The sequence below is a fragment of the Vespula vulgaris genome, chromosome 4 (genome assembly GCF_905475345.1).
Source record: "Vespula vulgaris chromosome 4, iyVesVulg1.1, whole genome shotgun sequence".
Classification (NCBI taxonomy): Eukaryota; Metazoa; Arthropoda; class Insecta; order Hymenoptera; family Vespidae; genus Vespula; species Vespula vulgaris.
In genome coordinates, this window is record NC_066589.1 from 7,344,157 (window position 1) to 7,367,708 (window position 23,552).

At 27.6% G+C, this 23,552-nt stretch overlaps 5 protein-coding genes across 10 annotated transcripts in view; 2 read left to right on the forward strand and 3 right to left on the reverse strand.

Annotated features, from left to right (window-relative positions):
• The window catches only part of LOC127063291 (uncharacterized), a 1,678-nt gene extending 496 nt beyond the window's left edge, over positions 1–1,182 (reverse strand). Inside the window, exon 1 of the mRNA XM_050992858.1 lies at positions 234–1,182. Within this exon, the coding sequence (XP_050848815.1) occupies positions 234–245 (12 nt within the window). The 5' untranslated portion in view covers positions 246–1,182. The remainder of the gene's footprint in view (positions 1–233) is intronic.
• The window catches only part of LOC127063285 (speckle-type POZ protein B-like), a 23,939-nt gene extending 7,455 nt beyond the window's left edge, over positions 1–16,484 (forward strand). For 2 of the 6 annotated variants that reach the window (XM_050992845.1, XM_050992847.1), the window contains exons 2-6: positions 14,544–14,733; positions 14,843–15,141; positions 15,208–15,414; positions 15,874–16,021; positions 16,088–16,484. In XM_050992845.1, coding sequence (XP_050848802.1) covers positions 14,544–14,733; positions 14,843–15,141; positions 15,208–15,414; positions 15,874–16,021; positions 16,088–16,356 — 1,113 coding nt within the window. In that variant the 3' untranslated portion in view covers positions 16,357–16,484. Of the gene's footprint in view, positions 1–6,775; positions 6,957–11,044; positions 13,158–14,543; positions 14,734–14,820; positions 15,142–15,207; positions 15,415–15,873; positions 16,022–16,087 lie in introns of those variants that run through there. The other 4 variants (XM_050992846.1, XM_050992850.1, XM_050992848.1 and 1 more) reach the window with 4 other exon arrangements.
• LOC127063280 (uncharacterized) lies at positions 1,156–10,902 on the reverse strand. The gene is made up of 9 exons (XM_050992838.1): positions 10,865–10,902; positions 9,941–10,051; positions 8,985–9,387; positions 8,712–8,876; positions 8,465–8,625; positions 8,150–8,370; positions 3,635–3,803; positions 3,437–3,538; positions 1,156–3,348 (listed from the first exon to the last, which is right to left on the reverse strand). The coding sequence occupies exons 2-9, from the start codon at positions 10,031–10,033 to the stop codon at positions 2,152–2,154; spliced, it is 2,511 nt and encodes an 836-aa protein (XP_050848795.1). The 5' UTR covers positions 10,034–10,051; positions 10,865–10,902; the 3' UTR covers positions 1,156–2,151.
• Positions 16,485–19,733: 3,249 nt separating the features above from the next.
• Positions 19,734–22,835, forward strand: LOC127063287 (glyoxylate reductase/hydroxypyruvate reductase-like). Its single transcript, XM_050992852.1, has 6 exons — positions 19,734–20,075; positions 20,172–20,299; positions 20,919–21,108; positions 21,354–21,517; positions 21,639–21,929; positions 22,020–22,835. The coding sequence occupies exons 1-6, from the start codon at positions 20,005–20,007 to the stop codon at positions 22,133–22,135; spliced, it is 960 nt and encodes a 319-aa protein (XP_050848809.1). The 5' UTR covers positions 19,734–20,004; the 3' UTR covers positions 22,136–22,835.
• On the reverse strand, positions 21,546–23,486 carry LOC127063290 (ragulator complex protein LAMTOR3-A). The gene is made up of 3 exons (XM_050992857.1): positions 23,319–23,486; positions 22,944–23,171; positions 21,546–22,853 (listed from the first exon to the last, which is right to left on the reverse strand). The coding sequence occupies exons 1-3, from the start codon at positions 23,325–23,327 to the stop codon at positions 22,716–22,718; spliced, it is 375 nt and encodes a 124-aa protein (XP_050848814.1). The 5' UTR covers positions 23,328–23,486; the 3' UTR covers positions 21,546–22,715.
• Between the last annotated feature and the right edge of the window lie 66 nt (positions 23,487–23,552).

The window sequence follows — 23,552 nt, forward strand, 5'->3', positions numbered from 1 at the left end:
TTTGATTTTTAGACTGTACAAAAATTCTTCGGAATGTAGTTCTACGATTCGCGCGAAAAAAAAAGTAATTGATATCGTTAAATCACTTAGAAACATTCTTGGTCAACCCTCTGTGATATTCTTTAATTCGATTAATTTTGAATGAATGAAATCTTTTGAAGAACTTGTCGAATATGCAGATACTTCAGATCTATTGGAATTATTTTCTTAAGAAAAATAGTAATGAGGTTTACCAAATTATTCATTGTAGTATCGTCGAACTCAATTCGGATGTTAGATGAACTGAGGAGAGAGTCTCCGTCAGCGACGTTTTATACAGATCCGCTTGGCCGCAGCTTTCTCGTTTTACCCGACCACCGAGTTGTACCAAGCATCGTATCTCTCAAAGAAGAGGTAATTATTTCTCTTCGTAGAGTTCTTGTAACGTGTTTATCCTATTGTTAGTTGCTAGTCGTACGTTTTCGTTAGAGTAAATAAGACTTAATCTTTAAAAGTCTGCAAAATATATATTGCTACTTTTTTTTTTTAATTTGTTTGTTGACTTTTTAATTTATTTTTGATTTATTTATTTCCTTTTTAGTTATTTATTCATTCTTTATTCTTCTTCTTCTAGATTATTCTTTTTCCTTCTAGACAAGAATTATACGTATTGTATCTCGTTGTCGAAGGATAAATAGTCGAAGAGAAACGAACGACTAATATTCTCTATTTCCTCTTTTTAGTTTGACTTTCGATTAGGTACCGCTTATTTCTTTTGAACACCTCCGTGCTATCTATAATATTATTTTGCGGTCGTACGGCCAACTTTTACTTCCGCACAAGAAATCCCGAAAAACTCTTTATCTTCTAGACACGCTCGTCATGTCTATCAAAAGGATCGTAATGGAGTGAAAAGTGAAAGGGATTAATAAACGCTTATTTTAGTATATCATCACAATGATCACATATATATTTTCTCATCTTTTTCTTTAATTTTTTTTCTTTTTTTTGTGATACTTCTTATCTCACTTCTCTGTTAAACATTACACACTTTCTTGAACGTACAAGCGCAAAAATATTGCAAACATAATAATTAAAAAATATATCGCCAAGAGAAGTTGATTATATAAAAACATAATTACATAAACGTAAATAAAACACGCACACAAGAAAAAAATTTATAATATAAAAATTGAAAGATATTTAAAAAAAAAAAAATATAAAAATATATATATAAAAAAAACCAGAAAATCAGAACATCTTTGTGATATAAAATATTGATTGGCATAAAATAATAATTGACGTAAAATATTAATTATGACATAAAATATTGATTATGACATAAAATATTAATTATGACATGAAATGACATAAAATATTAATTATGACATAAAATATTAATTATGACATAATACTGATATTATTATATAAAATATTGATTAAAGTAAAAATGTATGATGAAAGAAGTAAATGATTTATAAATTTAAAAGAATGCTTATGTATGTGTCGCTTTTACGCAGAACTCTTTACTGTTTATACGTAAGTATGTAAATAAAAGAAAACAAATACTTTTACCTAAAAGTGAAAATATTTAACAAGAAGTATTTTTAATAGATAAGATATATAAAAAAAAAAAGAACATGTCTAACACTTATTTTTTGTTCACAATTATTGATGACTATAAATTACAGATATATAAATCTTTTCAAAGATTATACACTTTGTCGTCAATTTTCATTGTCTTTTTTTTTATATATACATATATATCTCACTTATGTTATACGAACTGATGTCTATAATGCTAATAGAAATTAAACTAAGTTAATCGAGATTCTTTAATAATTCTGTGCAGTAAATAAATTATCTTGTATTTTGTATGCCTTAGTATTTAACACTTTTGTTACAACACATTGTTGTCATAGACAATGTTAGTAAAAAAGTATTAAATGTAAAAACTTTGGTAAATGTAAAAACTGTAGGATGAAGAATATTTGTACAAAAATATCTTACATATAATATGTTGTTACATTTACTACCTATAATCTATTATAGATATTAATGTTATAGCCATTATATACAAGATCGATGGAAACGAATACATTAATATTTGTACTGTTACCTTTCATTTCTATTTTCATTATGAAAATTTTAGGTTTATAGTAGACAACATATCTATCCTAATTCAAAACCGTCGAATTCATCGGATATGTCACTCTCAAATCCAGCAGGAATTAGATGAGACGAATTATTTAATTCCAGATTTTTGAGTTTTGCACTGCATTGTTTTCCGCGATTATTTCTATGATCGGAAATTCCATTTTTATTTTTGTGATAATTTTTATGATCGGCACTTCGATCTTTATCGTGTTCTTTTTTTTGATCGTTGTTATGATTGGAAATCTCATTTTGATCCCGTTCGTTTTTATCATCGTTTTTAGTGTCGGCACTTTTATTATTTGCATCATATTCATTTTCTTGATCGTTTTTATTATCGGAATTTATATTTTTATCATTGTTTATATTATTGGAACTTCCGTTAATATCGCATTTGTTTTTGAGATCGTTCTTATCGCCAGAACTTTCTTTTTTATCACATTCATTTTCGTTATCATTTTTGTTATCGGAACTTTCATTTTCTTTCTGTTTTTTCTCTTGCCTCAGCCTTTGTCGTTCTAATTTCCTTTTTTCTCGTTCTATTGCTCTTTGTTGTCGTTTCTCCAATATTCGTTCACTCGTTGGTCTATCATCAAATATTAATGTATCACCATCTTTGATAAAACGACTTCCCGGAAAGAACAGTTTGTCTGAGCTACTAACGCAATCGAATCCACCGTGGAATAGCGATCCAAATAGTCGTTTTTCCTCTAATTCCGCTTGTCTTTCCAACTCCGCTTCTTCTTTTCGATCCATCTCTTCTTCTAGCTCTTCCTCGGTCATCTTTGCTAATCTTTCTTGTTCCAACCTTTCTCTTCTGTTCCATTCTTCTTCTCTCCCCTCCCAATATTCTCTCCATAAATTTTCTATGCTCTCCGAATGTCTATCATACTCTCTACAATCTGCATCGTTTTCCTCTCCCCAGTCCGACGATTCCTCATCGCTATTCCAACCTCCATTTTTGTAGTATTCTTCTTCCAAACCGTTTTGACAATACCAATCTTTATTATCATAATATTCGTCTTCACTATTTTGTACACTATACCAACCGCCATTTTCATCATTTTTAATTGCATATTTGGGCCCACGATCATATAATTTCGGTTTATAAGATCTCTGTTCGTGTTCTTCATCCTCAGAATGAACATATATTTCCTTAGATAGATCAAATTCATTAAACTGTGTATCTCTGCTATACGGTTTTATAGCCCATTTCTGTGTGAATGCAAATATAATTATACAAACTAATATAGAACAAGTTAGATATTTAATAAAATATAACATTTAAAGTATAAATACTCACATTCGAAAAAAGCTCCCATGGAATTAGGTGTACTGCCAAATCTGTATAATCACATCTACTTGCGTATCCTTTCCTGATCAATAGATCATTTATTAAATTGTTCTAAAAAAAAAAATTTAAACATTGTCATTTTATCTTCTTTTTTTTTTTAAAGTGTATGTATGCATGTGTGGGCGCGCGTGCGCGTAATCACTTTACCTTATCATTAAAGAGGTCGATCAATGGACGTGGTGAATTTACAGGATATAATTTTCCCATAGATATGTTTCTTCTTGTATAACCCCGAATACGTGCACGGAATTCCTTCTTAGGCTCCATAATCAAATTTTTTAATTTTTCAACTGTTTTCTTCTCAAAAGTGTTATCGCTAAATTAAAAAACATACAAAAAAGAAATATATGTGTGTGTGGAGAGAGAGAGAGAGAGAGAGAGAGAGAGAGAGAGAGAGAGAGAGAGAGAGAGATAGACAGACAGATAAATTAAATCTAAAATTTTTACGTAACTTTGATCAATTAACTTTAATATGATATCTGTTAGACTAAAAAATTTTATAGAAATGAAATGTATGTCGAGTGTACTGTTCTAACGTCGAAGTTTGTTCTAATTTAATTTCATAAATAGATATTCCAATAAAGAATATATATATTCGTCTTAGATCAAACGTGGTATCTATTCGTTCGTCTAATACGACATGAGAAAATTGCATTAGAACGGATATCAATAGCACGAAACCCACGTCAAACTTTTCGACAATTGCAAAACCACTAGCCTACTCAATGACTTCTTGCGGGGTGAATTCGACAAGGTAGAAAGCGTAAATTCAAATTCTCTAATCCGACCGAAATCTTGTTAACGTCCAATTAAAGCTCACGTGTTAGAACGTGCCTGAGAGAGAGAGAGAGAGAGAGAGAGAGATAGAGAATGCGTGGTCGAAATCTAAAATAGACGTCGTTCTTACCGATTAAAGAGAATACACTTGAATCAGACAAGTCGAACTGTGTGTGTATACGTTATACATAATAAGATGAAAAGTAATGATTCAAAATATACGAAATAAAATAGGAATAATCATAAAAATAGAAGCTACATTCCCTTTGCTTCTTCTTTGTTTAAATTACAAAATAACGTTTATGATGATGTTATAAAAAAAAATGTAAAAAATAATTTCAGTAGGATTGCTTCGAAACGCGATATATATAAAGATCGATGACGCTATTACTTCCTACATTAAAATAGTTTTCGTAATGTAATTAAGCAGATTAAATTGCCTTGTGAAACGCAAAAGTACATTAAAAGTTATTATTAGTGAAATTAGAATGTATTAGACAATGCGACATACGTCTTTTATGACGTCTAAAATTTTATCTACTTTATGAACATTCATTTTCACACAATGTCTTTTATTATTTTTATATGTACAACATGACAAAATTAAAAGAAACAAGAAAATAGAAGAAATCTTTTTTTGTTTTTATATAATAATATCAGATTATAGCATACTCAATGAAATCAAATGATCGAAAAATGTAAATTTTTAAGTTTCCTTTGTTAATAAATTGTTTTTACGAAGTTAGTTACATTTATAAATGTACACCCGATATATCTATGTATATACTGCATGTATAATTATTTTAAATAGACCTAGACGAAAGTTAAGACTAAGACGATGGAACAAATTCTCAGTCGCTTTGCAGTACTCGCATCGTACGAATGTCGTTCTCATCATTCGAGAGATTATTAATTTTAATAGACATTAATAATGCAGCAAGTGTTATTAAACTGTGCGATTACAATCTTTTTGTCAAAAAATTTTCTTTTATCAATTGTTACATTTTTTTTCATACAAAACACTATTCTCGAATAAATATAATTCCGTACGAATTTATAGAAATTTGAAATATATGCCTTGATGTGAGTGTGGATTGTGATATTTTTTAGTTATACAAAAAAAAAAGTAATAAAATTATTTTTATTATTATTATATAACAATGATGAATTAATATTAGATTAAATATTAGAGATATGAACTGGCATGCAACAAAACAAATTTGTACAAAATGCAATCAATAATATTAATTTATCAGAAAACCTTCGTATTTTCTGTAAGAATGAATTATTTTCCAAATGATCGTTCTTTGTTAAGTTCAGCTGTATACTATTTGTCGAAGAAATATTTTACCGGTTCATTGCGACAAATAATTACTAGGTATCCCCTTTCAGTGAGGGTTTCGGATCATTACGGTTCAATTAAGCGTTATTCGACGTAACTATTCCGTTAATTAATCCAATTAGAGTTATTCACTCTTGGTACATAATATTCTTAACATGTTTTATGAACGGAGTCTTGGAACAATTTGATAATACAAAAAATTATAACGATAATATGCACAAGTTAATTATCAGTTAATTGAATTTACTTTATATTATCTTTTAAGGAAGAATACGATAATAAAGCAAGTTTGAAAAAAAGAATATCAAAGTTTCAACAATCGATATTTCTCGAATATATTTTATCATTTCTTGTTTCGTTTTTTAAATTATTTACTAATCAAATTAATTGTAAAGGAGAATTATATATAGAATATGAGTCCTTAAGTTTTATCTCGATGTTATCCGTTAAGTAAATTTTATTAATTATTTTTTATCGATTTATATGAAATTACTATTATAAAATCATTCCATTGTGAATCGAGATTGAAGAAGAAAGTTCATAAAACAAACTCAAAACAATCCGAAACGGAAATAGCAAGGGAGGCTAAGCAAAGCAATGGAGATTTTTGGCAGTGAGGTAGTTTAAAGACTCAGTGCCGCAATTCACAAGGCTACATCAAAGATTGTATACCAGCACCGTAATTTTAACTCTGAAATAGTTGCCAAAGAGAGAGAGAGAGAGAGAGAGAGAGAGAGAGAGAATCGTACACACTTATATATATTATACAGTATTCCTGCAAGTAGGAATAATACGTGTTTCTCTACAGGTCGCGTGTATCGTGACGAAGTAGTACCGAGCTTGATTAGCTGTATGTGGACACGCGATGCCAACTACTCATACGATCGATTGATTAAATTCTCATCCGTTTCCGAAAGTGGGCTTCTACTCAACAATGTCAATTCACTATATCAAATTTCATCTTGACGAAACGAGATCGTTTCGATCGAGAAAACTAGCGAAAATGATCCGATTTCATCTTTCAGAACGAATAGAAAATTTGAATTTCTTGACATTTCGCGCGAAATCACGCGCGGCTACAAGCGTGAAATTTAAATTTAATTCGTACATATACGTATGTTCGATCTACGTTCTAACGATTTTTATTTTATTTCCTTTTTATTATATAGATCAATTGGAATATGAAGCTTTTGGTACCAACAGTTTCAGATATCATTTTCAAATATACCTGGTCTATCGCAAATTATAAGAAAACTATTTCGAAAAAGAGCTCGATCGATAGTCCGTCTTTCGAATTGAACGTAAATGGTATTCACGGTTCATGGAATTTATCTATTAGATTTTGGAAAGGTCCTGAGGGTGAGAGATCAGAAGAATATTAAAATTAATTTTTTATGCACTTTTGAAAGTATTTATGTGGAAGATAAATAATTGTTAAAAATGCAGACTTATGTTTGCTAGCTAATAGATAAAAGAATCACATACCAAGTAATATTGTGCTTGAATATGTTGACCTACCCATCATGAGGAAAGTTGTACAAACAAAAATACGTTTTCAATTTGTATGCAATATCGATATGTGAAATATTGTCACGTTAATAGAACGATATTGGAATCAAATTGTGATATTATTTTACTTGAGTATAGAAATTTGTCCATCATTGACAATGGTGAGATTGACTTGATAGTAAAAATACAGATAATACAATATGCAAGTGAAAAGCATTTTAATTTGCATTCTATTCTTATAAGTCGTTCTAATTCGCCAATGTCCTTTATCTAGATTATTGAAACATTCACGTATATCTGATACTGAATTAATTTGTGAAGGATTAGCTAGCAAAAAATATCAATACATAGTAGTATAACAACTGCTTGTAACAATGTTCTAGCAAAAATATCTCCTATATTTGTTTCTCCAATAAAAATCGAATTTAAATTAAGTAGAAATAAAAAACAGAATAGAAATACTCCTTCTCTATATCCATCTATATTCAGGCCCTACTCTATATCCATCACTAAAAATTTTTAGTGGTTAAAAATAGAATGAATATACGCTCGAAATATGCACGTCTTCATTCCTTATTGATCGTTTAATCTGTATTTTTTATTTTATTTTATTTACTTTGTTTATGATAGAACAGTATTATTGAAAGATCACTATATTTATATTCTTGTTTATTTTTTAATCTTCATGCTATATTATTTTCAATAATCTGTATTGAAATATATTTTACTTTTTTCTTCTTTTCTTTTTCTTATATTAATTTGATTTATGTAATTGTAATTAAAATGAAAAAATGCATATATTTTTTTAACAGGTGAGTAATTAACATTATTAATTTAAAAAAAAACTCTCCTTTCTTTTTTTTTACTTAAATACATTATCTTACTTTTCACTTTATACAATCAATATCTATACTCAATGATATAATTAAACATTTTTAAAAACTTAACAGCTGAACTTCCATAATATATTTATAGTGATCGTGTCAACAATTTGAATAGATTAGTTCTATGAAAAAAAATATAAAATTACTTACCCAATTATTTTAACAAAAATTAGTTCACATTCAATGGCTTGTGCTTTGAGATCACTGAACTTGGAATAAAGACACAGTATATTCTTCTGGTGTATTGTTCTTTCATATCCAAAATCTATATAGTGAACACATACATATGAATAGTATACGTTTAATACTTCAGCTCTGTACCAACATCCATCATCTTTGCATTTTGCTGCTACTATATCTCCCCTATTTATCTGTTATGTAAAACAAATTCTTATCAATTCCAAGTACATCTGTGACATTTCTTTGTATAACAGAATGCAATTCTTAATCAGAACTAATACTTACAATTTTCAATCTGTGCTGTTGACGATTTTCAAGTTTTTTATAGTAATCTGCCATATCATCATGTAATTTAAGTAAAGATTCATTTTCAGAGACCAATCGAATACAGATAGTTTGGACATTTTTGATTTCTGTTACATATACGTCTATATTTTCCACTTCATCTACAAAGATAAAATATAAATTTATAATTTAATGTAAGTAATACCAAACTTTTTGTTAAACCTTTATATATTTATTATGATTTTACCAAATGAAAACGTTGCTAATTGTGTATCTATACGATGATATATGTTTTTATAGGAAGATACTTCCTTTTCTTTAAATCTCTGTTCTAGAACTTTTGATTCGATATAATGTATTGCATCTGCAATTTGATTAGCAGTACCGTTTATTATTAGTTTTTGCTTATTATCTGCAAAATAATTCTTTAGATTAATAAATGTATACATTCATTGAAAGATGTTAATTTTCTATAAAAAAAAAAAGCATTAAAAAATATTATTTAATGATAGCATATTACCTGTTGGATACAACGTTTTATCCACAATAATATTTGCGTATGTTTGTGTATTTATATATACTCTATCTTCCTCACTACCACACAGTCCAATTATTCTATTACATTCTTTTACAGGTACATACATTTCATATGTCTCAATAAGTGCATGATCTGCTATTATATTTTCTATCATAGCTTCAGCTAAATCTATGCCTTCTTTAGTTCCTACAATTGTGCATATACGATCAGAATATTTTAAATCATCATCTTGGAAATTTATCCAGGTTTCAGATTTATTCTGAATATCTTTTATTATTAAACCGGCTTTTCCAATTAGAGCAGGTATGCACTTTCTTTTTATCTTTATTTCTCTTTTTAACTTAGGCCGAGCATTATGTACACAGTTTTTTGTTCTATCATCATGCTAAGAAAATCAATATCATTACATTATGATAAATATATATAGATATATATATATATATTACAATATACAGGCTGTCTCAGAATAAATGGAAAATATTTTAAGAGCGACTTCAGTACATCTAAATAATATAAACATTTTATATAAACATGTTCTGTATATGGCTTTTTTATATAATAAATGTCATAGTTATAGTAAATTTTTTGTATTGCCATAATTCTTTTATTAGATGTATAAAAAACTTGATGAAAAAATTGAATAGTTTTCAGAAAATCTGAACAATATCTGGACATATAGAAAGAATCTGGATCATATAGAAGATCGACATTAATAAGAAGTCTGTAGAATTGTATTTAGATACAAAGAGGTCATTTCGGACATCTATGAAAATAAGTAGATAGTTTGTTGAAAATTAAATATAAGTCGAAAACAAAGTCAAACAGGACATATATTTATAGAAACTTTTTTTATTGTTTTGATGTGCTAAAGCCACACCCAAAATATTTCTTGTTTATTCAGAGACATCTTATATATTCTCTTATAATCATTATTTTACCTTATACCAACAGTACACTAAAGCGAGACTCAAACTTGTAAAAGAAATACCAACTAGAGATGATAAAAGGTACTGCTTTGGTATTATGTTCATTTTTAATCACTTTTGAATCTATAATCAAACAATATTTTTTTATTAAAAATCGCATATTAATTATATAAAGAAATAATGATTTATAAATAAAAATGATTTTTAAAAAAAATAAAAAATTAAACTAAAATAAAGACAAAATAAAAAAGTCAAAAAAGGCGATATATACAAAAGAAAAATGTATACGCACACAAACGCGTATAGATAAAGCTCCGATTTATATCATAAACGTAAATACAAAGAAGAACAAAAAAGAATATAATATTATTGAACGAAAATATATTACAATTGGGAATAAAATTTAACGAAATCAATATTATAGAATATGATATGCGGAGGCGTAATACAAAGAATTCGGAAGCGTAAATACAAAGAAGACCAAAAAAGAATATATTATTGAACGAAAATATATTACAATTGGGAATAAAATTTAACGAAATCAATACTATAGAATATGATATTCGGAGGCGTAATACAAAGAATTCGGAAGCGTAAATACAAAGAAGACCAAAAAAGAATATATTATTGAACAAAAGTATATTACAATTGGGAATAAAATTTAACGAAAAGAATACTATAGAATGTAATATTCGGAGGCGTAATACAAAGAATTCGGAAGCGTAAATACAAAGAAGACCAAAAAAGAATATAATATTATTGAACAAAAATATATTACAATTGGGAATAAAATTTAACGAAAACAATACTATAGAATGTAACATTCGAAGGCAAACGAAAACATTTACTCGAAAGATATTACAATATATATAAATATTATGATTATATAACAAGAGAAAGTGTTCTATTATAAATCGTATAAATCTATATACGTACTAATCCTGTTCCCAAAGATAATCTCTTCCGTCCGCAACAGCTCGTAGAACCGAATAAGAGAACGCCCTACTCAATACTCGCGCTTATATACTGCAAGCTACCTGTGACTTTAATTAAGTACTAGTAAAGTCAAGTTAATGAAACTTCTGATAATCATAATTGATTTTAAGAAAAATAAAATAATATAAATTATAAAAACATGATTTCATCAACGAAGAAAGAAAAAATTCAAACATTGTGATAAGAATAAATAAAATTTACGAAAAGCTTGAAAAAAAAAATTATTTGTTTACATTCACGTAGTCATAAATCGATAAAGTAGGCAATAATATAGTACGATTCCTATGATGTTAGAATTTGAGTAGAAGCGAAACAATTCTTGCGAATAGACTCATGGTGTTCTAAAACGAGTGGTAGTCATAAATCAAAAAAGTAACCAATCATATTGCACACCTTTGGAATGATGGCTATCATTTTGAATAGAAGAAAAAAAATTCTGGACGAATCTATTTATGGTATTTTAAAACGAATATTAGTTTTAGATATTCTAGACAAATTTTAGATTATTTCGTTTTCAATTATTAATAAAGAAAATTTTTTATTCCCATAATGTAAAAGTCTATGTAAAAGATTATAAACAACGAAATTAAATCCTGAACTTAAATAAAAAGTCAAAAATTCTTTTATACTAGATTGATATACATTTATGCGAAAGGAAACAAATGAAAAAGTTTCTTCTCATCTATTTTAACATCGACAGAATTTTGCAAGAAATTATACAGGTCAATGGATCAATTTTCTTATTTAGAATTTATACAGATTATTGGTATCCAAATATATAAGTTAAAGTCATCTTTTTTTCCCGCCATATTCCAAGCTATTACTTTACCTCATATATCTGTTTTCTTTCAATTTTAAATGTTAAACTGTAAGGATAATTGATGACATAATTATGATATTATGATTTTTGAACGTGTTTTGTCATGCGTTGTTATTAATGTTGACGTTCGTGAATCTTATTGCTATATATATTGCTTTTTCAAGCCAAACATCGAAAAACTCCAAGGTTCGAGCTTGTTACTATGTATATATCCTAGCTACCTACACAGTTAACCAATCAGAAGAATGGGGAAACTTCAGATGGAAAGTTTGTGATTGGCCGATTAAGGTTAGGCAAATGTAATGAGTTATTATTTTAATTTGATTCAATCGTATTCAAAAATAAACGAATTAATTTCGTTCAGTTTTATCGGATTTTTCGAAGATTATACTGTCACTAGTTCAATCGTTTAATATTTCCCGATATATATAACATTCATCTCGTCATTGTTCTAATTTCAATTAATAAATGTTCAAATAAAATATTTGTACTCGTCTTACAATCGAATATGATATTTTCTATTGATTTTTCTACTAACAGATGTAAGAAAATTGTATTAGAACGAATATAAATCGCAAGAAATACACCCTAAATTTTTTATCGATTGCAAAGCCCCTAGATTTTTTCTATGGTGAAATTGACAAGTCAGAAATACTCGTAAATTTGAATTCTCTAATACAACCAAAATCTTATTAATGCTAATAAAAACTCGCGTGTAGAACGTGCTGACAGAAAGAAATAGAGACAGAGACAGAGACAGAGACAGAGACAGAGAGAGAGAGAGAGAGAGAGAGAGAGAGAAAGAGAGAGAATATGTGGTCAAAATCTAAAATAAACGTCATTCTTAACGGTTAAGTGAAATGCACTTGTATTATTATTATTATAATAACATAGCAGAATTAAAAGATTCAAAAAAAAATAGACAGAAACTTTTTTTTATTCTATTTTTATTTCTTCTTTTTATATGATATTAGATTATACCATATTCGATAAAATCAAATGATAAAAAAAAAAAATGTAAATAAAGTTTTCTTTGTTTCGAATGAGAATAAAGTACTTTTACGAAGTTAGTTCCATTTATAAACGGTCACACACAACGTATCTGCATGTGTAACAATTTTAAGTGGACGTAGAAACGCATAATCCTCACGACGATGATCCAAACTCTCAGTCGGTTTGCAGTACTCGCATTGTACGAATATCGTTTCGTCTTCTTTCGAGAGATAACTAGTTTTAATAGGCATTAATAGTACAACGAGTGTTTTGCAGATTGTACGATAACAACTTTTTGTCGACAAAAAGTCGACGATTTTACTTACGCCAGAAATTGCATTTTTCATTATACAGAATACTATTTCCGAGTGAATATTTCTCCGTATAAATTTACAGAAACTTGAAGTGTATATCTTAAACGTGAGTGTAGATCTTATTATTATTGTTTGTTTAAAAAATAAAGAAGCAATAGCATTATTATTATTATTATTATTATTATTATTAAACATTATGAATTGGCATCTAATACAGAAAATTTATTGAAAATGCAATTGACAATAATCAAGAAACTTTCGTATTTCTTGTACAAACTAATCATTTTCGAAATGATCGTTCTTCGTTAAGTCCAACTGTAACGAAGAAATTCTTTTAACGACTCATTGCGGCACGTAATTACGAGGTATCCGCTTTTAGTGGGGTTTTTGGATCGTCTACTTTCAATTAAGCGTCATTCGTTGTAACTATTCCGTTAATTAATCCAATTAAGAGTTATTCACTCTTGGTACCCTATATTCTCAACATGTTTTACGAACAGAATTAGAAGTGATAACGTTTTCTTTCCTACAATAATTTTAGAAATCGGATTGGAACAACAGTGTGTACAAGTTATTTATTGATAGCTTATAATTTATATTATTGTTCTATAGCGAAAAATATGATAGAGCAAGCTTGAAAAAAATGTCAAAATTCCAAACGATTTTCAAATATACTTTATTAATTTCCTTCTCTTAAATTGGTTAGTTATTTGTAAAGGATTAAAATTGCATAAAAATCAAATGTCAAAGATAATATTATTAATTATTTTTCATCGACGTATATCTAATTATTTCTAATATAAAATCTATTATATTCTATTCTATTGTGATTCGAGATATGTTGGTATCGAGCAAACAAAACAAGCTGAAAACAAGCTCAAACGGAAATAGCAAAGGAAAGTGGTAAAGCGATGCAGGTTTTTGGCAACTATATCACAGATCGTAAACTATCGCCGTAATTTCAACTCAAAAATCGTTGCCAACGAGAGAGAGAGAGAGGGAGAGAGAGAGAGGGAGAGAGAGAAAGAGAGCCATACTTATATATAACACATAGCATTTGGATACGTGGGAATATACGTGTTTCTCAAACAGGTCGCGTACAACATTGTGTGTAATGTCGTGTGTAATGTTGGAAAATTGCACTGAGCTTGATTAGGTGTATTTGAACACGCGATGCCAACGAGCTACTTGCACGGTCGATTGATTAAATACTCGCATTCGCGTGGTTGTCTGCATCTAAAAGTGGGCTTTTACTATGTCAACAAACTATATCAAATTCCATTCTTGACGAAACGAGATCGTTTCGATCGAGAAAGCTAACGAAAATGATCCGATTTCATCTTTCAGAACGAATAGAAAATTTGAATTTATTGATATTTCGCGCGAAACCGCGCGCGGCTAACAAGCGTGAAATTTAAATTTAATTCGTACATGTACGTATGTTTGACCTACGTTCTAACGATTTTTATTTTATTTCCTTTTTATTATATAGATCGATTGGAATATGGAGCTTTTGGTACCAACAGTTTCAGATATCATTTTCAAATATACCTGGTCTATCGCAAATTATAAAAAAACTATTTCGAAAAAGAGCTCGATCGATAGTCCGTCTTTCGAATTGAACGTAAATGGTATTCACAGTTCATGGAATTTATCTATTAGATTTTGGAAAGGACCTGAGGGTGAGAGATCAGAAGAATATTAGAATTAATTTTCTATGCACTTTTGAAAGTACTTATCTGGAAGGTAAATAATTGTTAAAAATGCAGACATATGTTTCCTGGCTAATAGGCAAGAGAATCACAAACCCAGTAGTATTGTGTTTGAATATATTGAATTGCATCGTGGAGGAGGCTGAGCAAGCAAAAATACGTTTTCAATTTGGTGTATTCAATGCCAATGTTAAACATTGGGAATATTGCCATGTTAGTAGAACTGTATTGGAATTAAAATCAAATAGTGATATTATTTCACTTGGGTATAAAGATTTGTCCATCGTTGACAGACACCTGAAGAAGAATGGTGAGGTCGACTTGATGGTAAAAATACAAATAATACAATGTGAAAGTGAAAAACATAGTTTGTCACAGGTATAATATATGCTTCAAATTTTATTGGACTTTTCTAAGTCTCACTAACTTGCCAATGTTTTCTAGGATATGGATAGATTATTGAAACATCCACGTACAGCTGATACTAAACTAATTTGTGGAGGATTGGCTGGTATAGAAATACCGGTACATAGTAGCATAATAACTGCTCGTAGCAATGTTCTAGCAGAAATGTTATCTCCTATATCCGTCTCTCCAATAAAAACTGAGCTTGAATTGGAAAAAGATGAGGAACAAAAAGGATATAAAGAAGTACGCCTTCGACGCTACTCAATGCCTATCACTAAAAATCTTTAGTAATTAAAAACTTAACAAAGATGTTCAAAATATTTGCATGTTTTAATTCCCTATTTTTCTTTGTATCTGTATTTTCTTTTATTTTGTTTATTTTGTTTATAATTGATGGAACAGTATTATAAAACATTTATATAAAAGGATTACCACATTTATATTCTTGCTTATTTTTTAATCTTCTTGCTATATTATTTTCAATAATTTGTATTAAAATATATTTTACTTAAAATTATTGGTTATTTATTTTTTTATTTTTTTTTTTTTTATTACCTATATTAAGTAAGACTTATTTAATCGTAATTAAAATGAAAAAATGTATATACTTTTGGACAGGTGAGTAATTAACATTATTAATTCAAAAACTAAACTCTCTTCTTCCTTTTTACTTAAATACATTATTTCACTTTTCACTAATAGGGTCAATTTCTATACTCGTTGGAATTATTAGACATTTCTAAGGACACAACGGATGAACTTTTACGATATATTTACAGTGATCATGTTGATAATTTGGATAATCTTGCACCTCAATTATTATCTTTGGCAGAACGTTTTTGTTTACAAGGTATTCATGATAACAAAGGTTAAATATGAACACATCATAAATTCCGATATGTCGTATTTTTTCTAGGTTTGAAAGAACTTTGCGAAAGAAATTTAATAGAAACTATTACCCCATATAATATAGCCAATCGATTGTTAGTAGCAGATGAATTTGGTTGTGAAATATTGAAAAAAGCTAGCTTAGCTTATTGCGAAGAAAATTTAACAGTACTTAACAAAAGTCTTGCTTGGAAAATGATGGAACAAATGAATCCTGAATTATTTAATGAAGTTTGCGAAGCTGGAATGGGAAGTTCTAGATCTAGTAACATAGATGATAGTGAATTGAGTAATTAAATTTAGTTCGTTATTTTATTTCAATGGATATTTAGCGATAATGTGATTTTATTATAATATGACATTTTATTATAAGATGATTATATCATTTATTTTAAGTTTTATAAAGCATTTGAAAAATATTTGAATTTATTTTGTCTCATTTCATTATATTCATATAATGAACCTTAAAATATTTACATATTTATATATTTAGAGAATAACGAGTTATTAACAAAAAAGTATAAAACAAAATTGTTTACTTGTATGTTTGTGCTTTAAGACCAAAATATTTTGTAAATAATTTGTAGATTATTACAATTACAGTTTTATAATCTAAAAAGTAAATACAAAAGGGTGTATCAATATCTATTATGTTTGTATTTTGTTGCTACTATGTAGTAAATAGTTATCTCCTTATTTGTTATGTAAAACATAAACTCTTATAAATTCCATATATGATTGTGACAGTTACTTTTACAACATAATACTTAATCCTTAATCACATTTAGAGTTTACGTTTATCAAAGTGTGTTTCAAAATTATTAAAATAATCCATCATATCCGTAATTGATCAAAACCTAGAATTTTACAATCAATCAACTGAATAAAAAATCAACTAAAATTTCACATTGCTGGTACATATACCTCCATAAATTCTTTTTTATCTACGTAAATAAAATGTAAATTTCTACTTCCTTTAAACAACATATAACTTTATGCTGAACTTTTATATATTTATTATAATTTTACTATATCACAATGTTTCTGCATCTAGAGTATAGTTCAGTTTTACAAAAAGATTTTCTTCCAAGAAAAGAAGTTTATTTTTAATTATTTATTTGTGCACATTTTTAGTTGTACTTATATATTTTCTATACTCATTCCAATTGTTCGTTTACAAGCTTCTTGAAATATATACATTTTATATATCTCAATAAGTATCTGCTTTGCTATTATATTTTCTATTATAGTTTCTATTATAACTTCAACTAAATTTATGCCTTCTATAATTCTCATAATTATGCATATATGATTAGGATATTCTAAATTATCATCTTGAAAATTTATTCGAGTTTCAGATTTATTTTGAAATGAAAATCTTTTATCATTAAACCACCTTCTCCAATCAAAGTAGGTATGAATTTTATTTTCATTTGTCTTCTTAATTTATATACTTATACTATTCTATATATCTCATTCTTTTTTGGAATAGTCACTATCTCATATGGATCAATATCTTTACATTGTATATATATATGTATATATAATATATATATTACAATTTATACACATACACATATATAGTGCGTTTCTGTACGATCAAACAATATTTTCTATTAAAAAGCACATGTTAATTGTTAAATGCAAACAAATGATAATATGTATAAATAAATAAAAAAGAAAAAGAAACAAACGTAATATGTACTATTGCGCATGCGCAATGCGAGATGGACAATAAATACGACATTAGTTTGTTCTACGGATATTAGTTCGACGTTGAATTTATATCGTGCTTGTTATTTACAGGTAATTAACATATTCCTAAGTTTAACATATTTCTAACTTTTATCGTTCGCATCGATATATCAACGTCATATTTAAAAGATATTCGTGAAAATAAAGCAGTAGCATCTTCAATAAATACCACGTAATAACCTTCTTCAATTATTCAATATTATTTTCTCTACATGGATACTTCCTTCGCTTTTTAACGATACTCCAATCAATAATTTTATATTCAATAATCGTAATTAATTATATTTCATTTTATATCGCATTTTGATATATAGACGTTTACGTATACTGTATATCAATCTGAATTTCAAAAAGTAAACATTGCTACTTTCTTCACCAAGTCATATTAATAAACGATTTGTTTGATTATTTAACATTTATTTAAGATATGCCTAGTACTATAATGTACGTTATTAATATTTATATTTAACCAAAATTTATATAACACAAACTTTTATTAATTCCTTTGTTTCCATGCTTGCACGAGTTCTATTATTCTGATTTCTGATTCTTTCAGAAGAATTTTTATTCTCTATATTTTTCTTCTTCTTCTTCTTTTATTTTAAATTAGTTCCGTTCATTCATCGTCGAGAGAGTTTAGATTTTTATATGGGAACTTAAAATCTTTCCGTATTATATGTAAAAAAAAAAGTCCTTTCTCTCATACCGTTATGATAGGTAGAACGCTCGTGCAAATGTGGGCGTACACTCGCCTTTATGGGGTGTTCACGGACGCGATTAAATCCAATCGTGGATCCCGACGTAATTTGCAGAACCGCGAAAGCACGATCGGTCGTCCTTAATAATGGTGACTAAAGTTTCCGGTGTTGAATGGTTGAGCTATCAGTTAGACAGTCTTCGAACGTTTGTGGTTAACGTCGAGACATGAATTCTCACAAAGTACATATTATTCCGGAACTTAGATTTTACTTTATTGATTGATATCGCTTTGATTTTAAAATAATAGAAAGGAATAGACCATATTAGCTCATGAATCTTCCAAATTAACAACTTATTATATTTCACATGATAAACGTTATTATATTTTCGGTATATGTGTATAAAAAAAAAATTTATCATATGATATACATTACATAGCAATTAATATCGAGCTAATAGCTGTTTTTGAAATTAAATTTTTTCGAGATATATTATTTATTAAAATTAATACATCGATCATATTTATCTCGAGATAAAACGATTTGTAATGAAACGGAATTAATATTTTTTTTTAGCAGCAATTCTTTTTCTTTTTCTTTCTTTTGTTTTGTTCTTCTTATTTATTCCATTATATTATTTGATAAGAATATGAAAATAGGAATATAAAATTTTTAAATAATGATATAAACATCATGGTATATTCTTAAATATAATTGAACGTAAATAATGTCACATAAAACAAAATTCTATGAACTAAAATAAAACTTGATTAGATAGATACATACATTTGTTTATAATACTAATGAAGATACGTAAAACTTTATCAGACTATTAAATTGTGCTGTCGAATTGTTGAAATTTCTTTGATTACAAAAGCTTATTACTAATTTATGATACCTGACGTAGTATCTATTTTTAAAACTTTTAACAATATAATCGCATAGTTATTAACAGCTATTGAATATTATAAAAATTTAATAAAAAGAAACATTTGGTCATAAAAGTTTATTAATAATAAGAAAGTATCATTTTAATAAATAATGAGTAAGGACATGTTATTTTTCTTTGAAAAAGAAAGATAAAGAAATAAAAATAAGAGCTTTATTATCGGTCAAAATAGCCACAATCTCCTGTTATGATAAAAAAAAAAATTAAATTGTGTGTGTGTGTGTATGTCGCGCACGTACGTGTTTATATAGAATCACTTTCCTTAAAATCTCTTTATAATATGTAAACATACTCATTTCTTTTTGTTTTATTTTTATCTGCGATAATAATAATAACTAGAACGTATAATAATTATTGTATTTCTTGTAAACACATTCGATACACAAGTAACTCAAACTTTTATCTTTCTATATGATTTGCGCTTGCGTGAATAATCCAATCGATCTTAGTTATATAACACGTTCGAGCTGTACTACACGTTAGTCTCTACGTGATTACCAACGCGAAACAAGTTTAGTTTTAAAACACGTTTGGAAATCAAATATGGTAAGGCCTCGTGTTTTACTTACAAGCAGCGATGTACCATCTCTTGGAGTCGATCTTTTACAAACTAAGTAAGTAAATTTTTTATTACTATTAATTTAATACGATATATTAAAAATATAATATTATAATATATGATATAATTATTGAAATATTGTCAAATTTAGATGTGACGTTACGATCATTCAAAGTGAAAAAAGTTCACGAGAAGATGTCTTACAAACTCTTCCCGGGTATGACGCTGTTTTGATTACTGGTCATCACAATGTAAATACCGAATTTTTAAATATCGCAGGTAAACAAACAAACAAACAAAAATTTCATAATAAAATGTTATTATAATTAATATCATTATAATTAGAGATATGGACATAATTAAAACCGTGATAAATTCTTAGTATTGATTATATAGCATTGATAACATATAGATCCTTGAATTTGTGTTAAAAAGAAAAAATAAGTTTATCATCGATTAGAATGCGATTGCGTTTATTCATTGATAAGTTTTTATCTCTTGAAAAATTGACGGATATTGCATAATAACTTACGTAGAAGTTATTTGTGCTCGAGAATCATGTTTTTCTTTCATCATGTAAAATGTTTACATTCTTTCAGAAATTAAATCGAATTGAATGAATGTTGAATTCATACTTTAAGAGTCATCTGACAATTGAGTGTTTGAACTAATATTTTTCTTTGTTCCCCTGAAAATAGGCAATTTTCATACGTACGTGTGTGAAGATCTTTTTTTTTATTTTTCTTATTTTTATTAAATTTTCAAATATCTCAATTTAATAAAAGTCTATGAACTGTGTTTAATATATAAATGTATTTAATATTTTAAATGATATTTGAAATTTTTGGAAATCAATGTATTAATTGTATATTATTTCAAATTGTTTTTCATTGCATAGGACCTAATTTAAAAGTTATATCTACTATCTCGGCTGGCTATGATCATTTGGACGTTCCCGAAATTAAACGACGTGGTATTAAGGTCGGTCATACACCTCAGGTTTTGTCAGCCGCAGTTGCAGAAATTGCAGTCATGTTGACTTTATGTGCAGCTCGACGAAGTCACGAGGGACGTTTAAAATTAGAAGAGTAATGTCTCAAGCAATATGCTAATTTAAATATAATAATAATAATTGAGAGAGAAATATGCATATTTGACAAAACAAATTTCAATTCAACAAAAATTATATGTATATATATATATATATTTTAGTTCTTTTTTCTTATTCTATTTTTTTTTTATATCTAATCTACATTTTTTTGCAACAATTTATAATACTTTAGACATATGAACATGAGATGAATATATATCGTTATTTATAATTGTATTTTAGAGGAAATGTGAAAACTACGTTTAACTGGTTACTTGGACAGGATTTACGTAATTCTACGGTAGGAATAGTTGGATTAGGAAGTATTGGTCAAGCTGTACTTGTACGTTTGGTGCCATTTGGAGTAGGAACTTTTTTATATACTGGTCATTCGGAAAAAAAAGCGGGTCTGTATTTGTGATAAAAATATAAAGATTTTTTTTTTTTTTTTTTTTTATTTGTACAAATAACAGATTCTTTTATTATAACTTCTTTTTTTTTTCTTTTTTACAATTTATCCAATATTAGGAAAGGATTTAGGTGCTAAGTTTGTATCTTTAGATGAACTTCTTGCACAAAGTGATTTCGTTATTGTTGCTACTCCATTGACCAATGAAACCCTTGGTTTATTTAACGATACTACTTTCGGTAAAATGAAAAAAAATTCTGTGTTTGTCAATGTCGGACGTGGAAAAGTTGTAGATACGGATGCATTGGTAAAAGCATTGAAAAATCATACAATTTTTGCTGCGGGTTTAGATGTTACAGATCCTGAACCATTACCAAAAGATCATGAATTACTTAAACTTCCCAATGCTGGTGAATATATAATATATAAGAAATTTTATATTAATATTAACATATTTATTACTATAGTTTTATATATAAATATGCTTTTTTTTTTTGTAGTAATTATACCACACTTAGGTAGCGCCACTACAAAAACTCGCAACGATATGTCTATAATTGCAGCCCAAAATATTCTCAATGGATTAGATGGCAAACCTTTAGTTTATGAATTATAAGTATTAATTACAAGTTACAAAGGATGGATAAAACTATTTAACAAGCATTTACTTTGATGATTTTTATATGAATTTAAGGTGCCAATATATATTACATAGCAAAAAAATCATTAATTTTTAATAATTTTATGATGTTATATGAATAAGTCTATATATATATATATTTTTTTATGTTATTTACATTTTATCCCATATGTATTATACGTCGTTTAATAAACTAATATAGTTTGACATTAAACAAATATAATGACATATTTTATAATGAATTGTTTTATAAAGTATGTTATTTCTGAATATGTTATTACGAGATCTTTCAATAGAAATATGCATGCGTATGCTGTAAATTATGTACTTCCTTATTAAATTATCTCATCAAAAATAATACATTTAACGAATACAATCTTATAAAAAGAGAGAAAAACTAATAATTCATGAAACAATATTAATAAACAAATGTAGAATAATATAGGTACTGTACATAACAATGCCTAATAACATATCAATTATCCTTCGAGAGATACACACAAGTGCTTCGAAGAATATTTATTATTTATCACCCATAGTGAACTACAGGTAACCATCAGGCTTCTACCACTGCGCTTTTTAAGTTACTCAAAATTGGTTCAATTTTATTCTCTAAGGATAAGATATGACCTGTATTACAATTATGACTAGCAATAAAGCTTATAACCAATGGTAATTTATTCAATTGCACAACCTGTAACGTAAATAAATGCAAGAAAGAAACAAAAAAATATGTTATATATATATATATATTATATTTAATAAGATTAATATATTTGAATACCTGATAACTGCTGTACATACAGATAACTATTTTATTTTTTCCAAGTCCTAATTTACTCGCTTGATCTGTAGCCATTCCAAACGTAGAAAGAAAACTTGCTCTCATAGCAAGCTCTGGTGCTTTTTCATCTGCTACAGAAACAACCGGTACACCATCCCGATCTGTGATTAGTATACTATGTAGGCCTTCTATGCTATTTAAAAGACCATTTAAAAATTTTTTATGTTCCTGAAATTTGTTTAAAATTAAGTAGATAGTTAACAAGTAACAGATATGTTATTTTTCAAACATGCAACAACATAACCTGGGAAAATTGAATAGGCTATAAACTTCTCATTTTTAGAAATTAATGTAAAAAATAATATTTAAACTTACTGCTGTCATTATTATATTTCGTATTTGTATTTGCTATTCACAATTTATTGATTTAAAAACCTTAGATAAAAACAATATTTATTTATTGTGATAACGTTGACATTTTATCAGCTGTAGAACTTGTTTTACGCGCGTACGAAGGAAATTGATATTTTCTTTGTATCAATTTAGGGAGGTTTCAGTTATGCCTCTCTTTGTCGATAGGTGTGCTAAAGTCGCTAGCATCCATCTTTT